Source organism: Mustela nigripes, chromosome 5 (genome assembly GCF_022355385.1).
Source record: "Mustela nigripes isolate SB6536 chromosome 5, MUSNIG.SB6536, whole genome shotgun sequence".
NCBI lineage: Eukaryota > Metazoa > Chordata > Mammalia > Carnivora > Mustelidae > Mustela > Mustela nigripes.
The window spans coordinates 94,657,221-94,669,311 of NC_081561.1; the positions used below are offsets into that span (position 1 = coordinate 94,657,221).

The 12,091-nt window shown below is 33.8% G+C and overlaps 1 protein-coding gene across 5 annotated transcripts in view; it reads left to right on the plus strand.

Moving 5' to 3' along the window:
- STXBP5 (syntaxin binding protein 5) overlaps positions 1–12,091 on the plus strand; it is a 182,573-nt gene that overhangs the window by 46,135 nt on the left and 124,347 nt on the right. For all 5 annotated transcript variants that reach the window (XM_059400904.1, XM_059400906.1, XM_059400907.1 and 2 more), the window contains exon 5: positions 10,395–10,529. In XM_059400904.1, the coding sequence (XP_059256887.1) occupies positions 10,395–10,529 (135 nt within the window). The remainder of the gene's footprint in view (positions 1–10,394; positions 10,530–12,091) is intronic.

Genomic DNA, 12,091 nt, shown 5'->3' on the forward strand with positions numbered 1-12,091 from the left:
GTATAGTTAACAGTTGCTGATGAATACCAGCAAATTTGTTTATCATAACATATGTTATATAAAATACTCTGGCATTTTTATTTCTCAAGGTAAGATCATTAAAAACAGAACTTAAATTCACCACATAACAGGGACAGTTTTTTCAGATGTTATTTTGGTATAGATGATATATACATTTCCATATTTGTTATTCACTGTTTTATTTACTGATATTCAGTTTTTTTAAAAACAGTCATTGATATTAAGGTCTGATTTAACAAGAAAGGTTAGCATGATTTATTTGGACATATTTTCAAATGTTCTTTAATGTTTTATAAAAACCGAGATGTAATGAATAATACAAATGTAAAATGAACTTCAAGAATTTCTGAAGCTTATTTTTCAAAATATTTATTACATTGTACTGCTGGGTTATAGATATGATGAAGTTTTTTTAAAGTAGCTATGACAGTTTATCAGAAAAGATATGAGACTGTAAATAGAAAGGAGATCCTTTGAACAGATTTATAAATTGCTTTCAGCTGACTCTGCTGTTATTTTTAATACATTTCCATGTTCATTATTGCAAACTTAAGTTTTCTTCTAATAACAGGAGAGTAGGAAGGTACAGTTAATTTGAGAAAAATATCTAATACCTTCTTAAAATTATCTTGTGCATTCACTTGGTAAACATTGATTGAGATTCTGGTGCATGCAAATTCTGTGGTAAATTCTGGAGAGACATGGAAGTTATAACTGACTAAGGGAGGTGAAATGCCAAATTATAATGCAGTGGAAAGTGTGATATAATATGTAGTGAAATTTTCATGTGAAATTTGGAAGACTAACCAGCAAAAGGATGTATCACCACGTTTTTAAAATTTTAGGTAAAGCATTACAAAGGAGCCCATGTGAACAGATCTGTAGGATTGGTGGAAATTTCCTATATTAACAAAGGGCAAAGGGACTTTCTATTAATGTTCAGATGCATAACCATGAAGAAATCTCACATGTTTAGGGCACTATATCTAGTAAAACATGGCTAGTAGTCCCAGAGAGGATAATTTTAGAAATGTAGAAAAGGTCTGCTTCATGGAAGGCCTTTTATATAATTATAAGAAAGTGATATTCTCAACCTTTTTCCAACTTTAAATCTTTAAATGAATAACATTGTCTGAACAAGATACATTATAAGTGGGTATTTTTTGGTCATTTAGACCATCATATAGATAAGCTACAGATTGGTGCATTTCCTCCTATGTGAATAAGGATTCAGTGCAGGAGTAGAAACCACTGTAGGTATTAAGTATAAGGGGATTCAGTTTAGGAATGTAGCTGTTTACAAAATACCGAGAAGGGTGCTAGAACTATTGAGTTTCAGGAATTACAATTACTGCCATACAACTACCTCTTGGTACTTGAATTTCAGGAATACAGCTCTGAATGCTCTTCTGTTTTGTTTTTTTTTTTAAATGTTCAGTTAGCCAACATATAGTACATCATTAGTTTTTGATGTAGTGTTCAACAATTCATTAGTTGCATGTAATACCCAGTGCTCATCACCACACATACCCTCCTTAATACCCATCACCTGGATACCCCATCTTCCCCACCCCTTCCCTTCTGTAACCTTAGTTTGTTTCCCAGAGTCCAGTCCCTCTCATGGTTTTTCTTCCTCTCTGATTTCTTCTCCCTCAGATTTTCCTCCCTTCCCCTATGGCCCTCTATGCTATTCCTTATGTTCCACATATGAATGAAACCATATGATAATTGTGTTTCTCTGCTTGCTTTATTTCACTTAGCATAATCCCCTCCAGTTCCATCCATGTCGATGCAAATGGTAGGTATTCATCTTTTTCTGATGGCTGAGTAATATTCCATTGTATATATGAACGGCATTTTCTTTATCCATTCATCTCTGCTCCTTCCACGGTTCAGCTGTTGTGGACATTGCTGCTATAAACACTGGGGTGATGTGCCCCTTCTTTTCACTACCTTCTTTTCACTACATCTGTATCTTTAGTGTAAATGCCTAGTAGTGCAAATGCTGGGTCATAGAGTAGCTCTATTTTGAACACCTTGAGAAACCTCCATACTGTTTTCCAGAGTGGCTGTATCAGTCTGCATTCCCACCAACAGCGTAAGAGGGTTCATTCCTTTTCTTCACATACTCACCAACATTTGTTGTTTCTTGCATTGTTAATTTTTGCCATTCTAATGGGTATAAGGTGGTATCTCATTGTGGTTTTGATTTGTATTTCCCTGACTACTAGTGAAGTTGAACATTTTTTCATGTGTCTGTGTTAGTCATTTGTATGTCTTTGGAGAAGTGTCTGTTCATGTCTTCTGCCCATTTCTTGACTGGATTATTTGTTTTTTGGGTGTTTGAGAAGTTCTTTATAGATCTTGGATACCAGCCCTTTACCTGTAGTGTCATTTGCAAATATCTTCTCCCATTCTGTGGGTTGCCTTTTAGTTTCATTTATTGTTTCCTTTGCTGTGCAGGCAGAAGCTTTTTATTTTGTTGAAGTCCCAGAAGTTCATTTTTGCTTTTGTTTCCCTTGCCTTTGGAGGCATATCTTGAATGAAGTTGCTGTGGCCAATGTTGAAGAGGTGACTGCCTCTGTTCTCCTCTAGAATTTTGATGGATTCCTTTCTCACATGAAGGTCTTTCATCCACTTTGAGTTTATCTTTGTGTGTTGTATAAGAGAATGGTCCAGTTTCATTCTTTTGCATGTGGCTGTCCAATTTTCCCAGCACCATTTACTGAAAAGATTTTTTTTTCCCCATTGTGTACTTTTTCCTGCTTTGTCGAAGATTAGATGACCATAGCGTTGAGGGTCCCTTCTGGGATCTCTGTTCTGCTCCATTGATCTATGTATCTGTTTTTCTGCCAATACCATGCATGTTGTCTTGATGATCGCAGCTTTGTAATATAGCTTGAAGTCAGGCGTCATTATGCCCTCAGTTTTGGTTTTCTTTTTCAAAATTCTGCTGGTGATTCAGGGTCTTTTCTGGTTCCATACAAATTTTAGGATTGTTTATTCCAGCTCTGTGAAAAATGCCAATGGTATTTGGATAGGGATGGCATTGAAAATAGATTGCTCTGGGCAGCATAGACATTTTAACAATGTTTACTCTTCCAGTCCATGAGCATGGACTGTTTTTCCATCTCTTTATGTCTCATTCCATTTCTTTCATATGTATTCTGTAGTTTGTAGAGTTTAGAGTCTTTACCTTTTTGGTTAGGTTAATTCCTAGGTATCTTATGGTTTTTGGTGCTATTGTAAATAGAATCAATTAATTGAATTTAAATTCATGTAAAAAAAAAATGCTTTGGAATGCTGTATCAGGTCCCCACTGCTGTCATAAGTACCTCTTGCCATTCAGGTTTCCTTGAATGCCCTTGTCAGCAGAAACAGCAACAGAAAGATGGTCTGTGCCTGTCTTTTGCCTGAAGATCTCAAGAACATCCATTTAGTAGAAACTTAATCTCATCTGGAACTTTAGCTATGGAAGAATCTGGGAAATAGAAGTTTTAGCTTTTTCGTATCTGCAGAACAGGAAGGCATAGAGGAGAATGTGGAAGAGGATTCTGAGTAATAGTTGGCCAAATTCAGTACACTATAACTCTATACCCTTTTCCCAGATATACTTACACCAAGTATCACTAAAAATTTAGGGAGCATTATGGTAGAAGATAGGAAGCCATCAGAGTCTTCCAAGTAAGATAATGATGTGATTTCTCTTGGCTTTGAAAATAGTCAGTAATAATGGTTTAAATTAGGCCCAACCATGTGGATAGAGAGGTACTAAATCAGGTATATCTGATTGTTTTGTTAATTAACATAATAAATTCTCACATTTTATGTAGTTTATTTGTTCATTTAATGAATGAAATACTTATTACATAAAAGTGTGATATTTGCTGAGAATATAAAAGTGGTGGTGTATTTCCTGTCATGTTGGGCTGATTTAATGGGATATAAGCATGTAGAAGAGCTTATTTGTTCATATGTCCTTATGGATTAAATACATATGTGGTTTTTTGCCCTTGTTTATAGATGATTAATTTTAACATTACTTAGACTGCATGTGTTCTTCTGTTAAAAATCTTCCAAATTTGGTGCTTGTTGACTATATAGTACTTGACAGACTTACTAAAGCTAAATAGTGAATAGGAGATACATATCACTTCCTAACATGTTATATGTTACATTTTTTAAGTCCCTTAAGCAAATACAGAAATTATTGTGTTCCTAGTAACAACTTTGTATAGAATGAGTATATCAATTTTTAAGTCCTGTGGAGCAAACTAGAATACAACTCTATTTAGGTACACTCTGAGAGAATTCGACTTGATTATTTATTATTTCTAATACACTTGATTCAACCACATACTATTTTTTTGTTGGGGGGAGCTCCTTATTCATTTTAAGATTCCTTTTCAGGCTCAATTTAATATACTGTTCTTATACTATCTGATCTTACTAGTGTTTACTGAGTTTTAATGTCTTCCATGTGAGGCTCAACTATGTTGTTTTAATTATTTTCTGTATAACATTATGCTTTAATATGTCAGCACATAAATTTAAATTAACTTGTTCTCCTGGTATCAGTAAAAACTAAAGTCACTCTCATTTACTGTGATCTATATCACCTTATAATAAAAATCTTTATAACAAAGTGTTTGAAGAACAACAGTCATGAGTTTCAGCCAAATGGTAATGTTTGAGCTTTATGATAAATGCACTGGTGGCAGTCTTAAAATTTTCCCAGGGTCTTTTTAATTTAATTCTAAGAAATATAAGAATTTGTTTTTCCTGTATGTTTTTATAACTTCATATAAAAAGATTTTGGCTGAACAGATTATGTTAAATAACAGGTCAGTTATCTATTGCTTGCATATCAAAACATCCCAAAACTTGAAAGGCTAAAATAACAGCCATTTTGTTTGCTGTAGGTCAGTACTTGAGGTGAGCTTATTAGCACAGGTAGTCTTTCCCCTGTACTCACTTATGCAGCCATAGTTATCTGGCTGCTCAATTGGATTGGATGATCTGTAGTTTTCCTTCCATGTCTGTTGGTTGATACTGGCTGTGGGCTGGGCCAGAGTCTCCCAACAGGTTAGTTTGGGCTTCATCATATGGTTCCTGGGTTCTAAAAGCATAAGAAAGAGAACAAGCCCCAGTGTGCAAGTGCTTTTCAAATCTTTGCTTGTGGCAGAGCTGCTAATGTCTCAGTGGCCAATGCAAGTCATAAGATCCTAGAATCAGTGTTGGGAGAGACTGTACAAGGGAGTGGATTCAGGGAGGGAAAGGAGATCTCTTGGGGGATATTACTGTAGTAATATAGTGATAATTTACTTCATTGTTGAAACTATTTTCAGTGTTTCTTTGCATCTGTTGATCTAAACTCTTCAAGAAACCTCTTTGTCTCATGGCTATTTTGTGCCACTTGTTTCATGACTGCTTTTACTGAAAAATACTAGCTTTCTATTATGGGATCACTTTCATAGAATCATAAACAACAAATCTCTTTGTCTACACTTATACGCAATGCACACATATACATGTATACATATATATACATCTAGATATGCATACACACACATATATATGTATACATACATATGTGTGTATCTGTATAGTTTTAAGTGCTCCAATCAGTGTGACAATAATACAATCTTTTCATCAATTTATTACTTTAAAGCCTGAACAGTTATGCTTTAAGTCTTCTTTAAACTTTCAACAAAGAAAGCTAATTTTTTTTAAAGATTTAATTTACCTGAGAGAGAGTGAGTGTGCCAGCATGAGTAAGGGGGTGCAGAGAGACAAACAGACTCCCATCTGAGCAGGGAGCTGGACACAGGCTTCGATCCCAGAACTCTGAGATCATGACCTGAGCCAAAGGAAGACACTTAACTGATTGAGCCACCCAGGGACCCTAGATTTTTATTTTATTAAACAATGAAATATAGTCATTTTGTATAACAAATACTAAAAGAGCCCATTAAATATGTATAATAAGTCCAGTTTGTCTCAACAACCAGTTTTATATTTTGGTGACTGATTAAATTGCCCACAAATATATAATCTTTCACTTCTTAGTAGGTCATGTTGATTGAGTTGCTTTTCTAGTAGTTTGTCTTGGGGGACCACATTTTCTTATTGGCATTTTCCTAAATCAATGGCATGGTGTTTTATTTGGTTGCAATATGGAATTTTAGTTTTCTTACTATTTCTATTCTCATTTGTTCAGAATTTGCTATTTAAGAAATTTTCAATTGTAATAAAAACATTTGACTTCCCCCTCCTTTAACTGAGTCAAATAATGAAGATAGTTATGGAGCAGAGTAATTTTCCCGTTATTTCTATAAAAGACTCATTCTATGGACCATGTTAAAGTCTTGGTGATGGATATTAAATGAAAATTTTAATTAAGTTCCTTCTTCAAATGTTAAATAGTAGTTTGTTTTCACTTCCACAGAACAAAGATGCTTTAAATTTTTCAGCTATATAAGTTGGTTTTATAATTGAGAAAAAACTTATGATGGCAGCTAATATTGAAAAAGTGAATCTATGGGAAAGTTCCAGATATTTTGCTGAACATTGAAAAATTTATTCTTACTTCGTTCCCTTAAATATTTGAGAAAAAACTACAGTATGCTGTTGTACTGGAAATAGAAGATGGGATTGGGAGGGAGACAAACCATAAGTGACTCTTAATCTCACAAAACAAACTGAGGGTTGCTGGGGGGAGGGGGTTTGGGAGAAGGGGGTGGTATTATGGACATTGGGGAGGGTATGTGCTTTGGTGAGTGCTGTGAAGTGTCTAAACCTGGTGATTCACAGACCTGTACCCCTGGGGATAAAAATATATGTTTATAAAAAATAAAAAATTATATTAAAAAAATATTATATGACTATATCCAGAATCTCTACTGTTAAAGTATAAGTTTAAGTATTTGAAGCATATTATGTAAATAATTTTGTAAGAATTAAAGTCAAAGATGGGTCATGTAATTGTGTTAAGTCAGTAACTACTGCTTTGTAGCCGTGAAGAATAAAGAAGAATTGCAAAGTAGTGGAACATATCCAGAAGTTGGGTGTTTCTGATTTTGTTTTTGTTGTTATCTGGTCATTATTTTGGCTTATTTATGTTAAAATTATTTTCCAATTTTCAAGACGTTTTGCTCTATTCATGTTCTAGTTTATCACACATTTCGAATGAAATGGTTGTTTTTATGTTTATTTGTTCATTTTATACCTGGTTTGTTGTTGCTCTTTTATGTACTTCAGATAGTTAAAATTTGCCTTGAACTTCTAGTTGGTAGACTATCACTTAGTAATAATTTGCTAACATTTGTTGAACACTTATCTGTTTCAGGGGCCATTTTAAGTCTTATTTGATCCTCAGTGGAACACTGTCAGGGTAGATGTCCTTTACTGCTTTGAAACTGAGGCTCTGAGAGATTGAGTAGTTTACCTAAATTCTCAGGCTCATGAGCGACAGAGCTGGAAATTGAATATAGGCAGTCTAATTCCAGAGCTTATGCCTACATATTATCAGAAAATCACATTCTTTTTTCATAATCGCTAAATCCACAAATCTCTGAAAACACAAAATTTTAAAACAGCTTTATTGAGGGTATAATTTACCTACAATAAGCTGTACATACTTAAAGTGTCAATTTGATACATTTTCACACATATATATACTCACGAAACTGTCATCATAATCAAGGTAACAAACATACAAATCACCCCAAAATGTTTCCTTGTGGTTATCCCTCCCCTGTTCTGTTTCTAACTTCCATCTCCACAATCTCCAGGTAACCATGATCTGCTTTCTGTTAAAATAGATTTGTTTGCATTTCCTATTGCATATAAATTATATATAAATAGAATTATACAGTATGTATTTTTATCTGGCTTTTCCCCCTCATGATAAGGACTTTTGAGATTCATCAGTGTTTATGCACATATTAGTAGTTTATTCCTTTTTACTATTAAATAGTATCTTGTTATAGGTACATAACAATTGTTCATCTATTTACCTGTTGACGGACATTTGGATACTTGGATTGTTTCCAGTTTTTGGCTATTATAAAGCTGTTATGGAACATATGTGTATAAGTCTTGTATAGAGCTATGTTTTTCTTTTCTTTTCCTTGGGTCAGTGCCTAAGAATGGAATGGATCCATCATAGCGTATTTTTATGTTTAACTTCTTAAGAAACTGCCAGTGACTATAGTTAATAAAAATACTATATTTTATATTTGAGAGTTGCTAGAGGAGTAGAAGATCTTAAAAGTCCTAATTACAAGAAAAATAAAACTATATGGTGATGGATATTTCAACTAGATTTATTGTGATCATATTGCCATATATACACATATTGAATCATTATGGTGCACATTTGAAACTAATATAGTATTACATGAAAATTATATCTCAGTTAGAAAAAAGACTGCCACAATTATACTTTAGGATATATAGTGCATTTATGAGATACTACTCCCATTTTAGGTGATATGCATAGCTTGCATTATGTACTTCTTTACAATTTGGAAAATTCAGGGGCGCCTGGGTGGCTCAGTGGGTTAAGCCTCTGCCTTCAGCTCAGGTCATGATCTCAGGGTCCTGGGATCAAGCCCCACATCAGGCTCTCTGCTCGGCAGGGAGCCTGCATCCCCCTCTCTCTCTGCCTGCCACTCTGCCTACTTGTGATCTCTCTCTGTCAAATAAATAAATAAAATCTTTAAAAGAAAAAAAAATTTGGAAAATTTAGAATTCTGAAACCCCTATCGCCCTAGAGTTTTCAGAAAGATATTTTGGACTTACTGCTGTGTGAAGTAAAAGGGTACTATAAAATGTTTTTTTGATTCAGTAGACATTTCTCTGCTTTAGTTAAATTTATATAAATCCCTTAGAAAGACGACCTGTTACTATATAAAACCTTTAACAAAAAAATACAGATAATGAACCTTAATTATCTAAATGAACATTCCCTTGAGGAAATAGAACATGAGTTGCATGTACATTTATTTGATAAGTATTTTCATCTTGAAAATTTTCTGTAATGAAATTGTGGTAATGGGAATAACAACACTGTGTTTACTATATCTTGCCTAAAACCTAGTGTCCGTATTGACAGTCTAGCACTGGTTATGATTGTGCAGTATTTGAAGTGCTGTGCTATTGGAATTTTAAGTAGTATATTTTGAGAGACATGATAGGTTGTCTGAAAAGAAAGACAATGATATAATTTCATAATATACTGATTTTTTTTACTAAAAATAAGTGCTGCAAAAAGAACAAGATAATGTCCATTTTTTTTAAACTTTTTTTTTTAATATTTTATTTATTTATTTGACAGAGAGAGATCACAAGTAGGCAGAGAGGCAGGCAGAGAGAGAGAGAGGAGGAAACAGGTTCCTTGCTGAGCAGAGAGCCCGATGCGGGACTCGATCCCAGGACCCTGGGATCATGACCTGAGCCGAAGGCAGCGGCTTAACCCACTGAGCCACCCAGGCGCCCAATAATGTCCATTTTTGATTATGAAGTCAAATGAGCTAAAAATAGAAAGTGTTTGAAACTTTTGGAATGATAATAAAATTTAATACATGCATGTAAATTATAATTTGTTAATCCAGGCCTATCATATCATCATGACATAGGAAGAGATAGTTATCTAAGCCTCAGTGTGGAGGATCTCTGCCCTCCCTGAGGCTTACAAGTTAGTGAGGAAGGTAGATCCTACCTGTCTTAAAAGTCTAGCCTAATAGAGATGCAAAGTATTGGGATTTCAGTTTGAATAAAGGTGGTATTTGAACTGAATCTTGAATAGAAGAAAAATACCAACTGGAGGAGCATTTTGTCTGGAAGGGATAGTAGGTACAAGTGATGAGAAAGATTAATGTGTTTAATAACTCCGAAGAAATGTAATAATACTTTGGGGTCAGTCTTAGACTCATAGTTTGTGGCTTAATGGTTAAATTTGTGATGTGCCTCATGGTGTGATGAGCACTGGGTGTTATACATAACTGATGAATCATTGAACACTAAATCTGAAACTAATGAGGTACTGAATGTTGGCAGATTGAATTTACATTAAAAAATGAAAAAAAATTGTGATGTGCCTAAGTAGCACAATGACTGACATAGATTTGAAATGCTAACTTTAAAGCTCATCTTTCTGTCAAGCCATGCTGTCTATTTACTGTAGGGTCTTATGTTTGACATATAAGTTAAGTTTGCATATTAAAAATTAATCACAATGAGTATGTAAATCTGGTTGTATGTCATTTTTACCTTTCCTAAATTATATATCATGATTAACCCTCAAATGCAATTAATAAAATTTACAGACATTTTTCTAATTACCTTTTTGGATATACTTTCTCTTGCAGGGTTACATTTTGCCATCTGCCTTTCCAGAGTAAGTGGCTCTATGTGGGCACTGAGCGAGGTAATATACATATTGTCAATGTGGAGTCCTTCACACTCTCAGGCTACGTCATTATGTGGAATAAAGCCATTGAACTGTGAGTTTGAGCACATATTCCATGTCTGAAAGTGTCAGTACCATATATGATATCTTTGTATAATAGCTAGTTCGTAAATCCATATGGAATTAAATATGTCAGACATTCTTGATATTAAACACAGTTTATTAACCTTTTCTAATTGTTATTAGCAGTTTGTAAGTTTAAGTCTTTATAGATAGAAGAACATATGCATATATGACATGTGTATGTCTGTACAAGCTGTAGCACAAGTTCAATGAAATAATTCTTAGGTGAAAAACACTCCAGGTTTTGTTTTGTTTTCCCTGTGTTTTTATCTTCTGGTTATTTTTCTTTCAAATGCTGCTCATACCCCATTGGGTTGCCTCCAATGATTAGAAAACATTGATCTAAACTTGATATGATTTAATTGACAAATATAATGTAAATGTTTGCAGTGTAATAAATACAGAATTTGACAGTTAATTTCCCCTAATTGTGATATAATAATTGTTTTAACATCAAGAACATGGTTGAGCTGTAAGGCTGTAAGGATCCTTAGCACCAACTTTGCACTCAGTGTTAAAATCTCATCTTTATATCTTACCGCAAGTTATTTCTTATATTATTTAGACATAAAAATCAAAATTTAAGGATTTTGGCAAGGTTAATTTTCAATGTTTTTTTTTTTTTTTAAATAAATAGTTCTGTGTTGTTTCATTCCACAGGATTTGACATTAAAGATAAATTGGTAGCATCTCTCTTCAGTAATGTCTTGGTGCACCTGTGATAGTGTATTAAACTTGGTTTTCTTTCCTGTGACAAGGATGTTATCATATCTCACTCCCTTAGTATAAGGTGTGGGTTTTGCTCTCTGTTCTGTGAATTGATCATGATATCTAGTGGGTAGGCTTAGTGCAGATGTCTTTATGGTTTCACAAAGATCTCTCATCAACTGGACTGGTGTCTCAGCCCTCGGAATTTATGAATAGGGAGGTGCTTATTCCTACTGTGTGGGCATAAGTTCAGCTCCATTCTTAGCTGTATGACTTTTTTTTCTTTGACCAAGTACAGTAGCATTATTTTTGTTGACTTTTTAAAAAACACAATAGAATTTTTTCTATTTTTCATGTGAACTATGAAACTGGATGAGATGCCCCATTTGGAGGCTAGAGTTGAGTAAAATAAGATAGCAAAATTTTAGATGATTAATTAAAATATTAATTAATAATATTAATTTAAAAGTATTAATTCTGAGGATTATACCATGAGAATAGGGTTTTTTTTATGTGTGTGCTAAAATCCTTAATTGAAGATTCTCTCTTATATAGAAAGTATACTTATAAATTTTGCTGACTTGTATCAGTGTCACTGTTTTTCTTTCCATTCCCTTTTTTTTCTTTTTTTTTTCAGTTTTTATTTAAATTCCAATTAGGTAACATACAGTATAATATTAGTTTCAGGGGTACAAAACAATATGGTGTTTCAGCACTTCCATGCAATACCCAGTATTCATCACAAATGCACTCCCTGATCCTTATCACATATTTAACCCATGTATTTAACCCCTATCCATATTTTTCTTCTGAGTCCTATCTTAA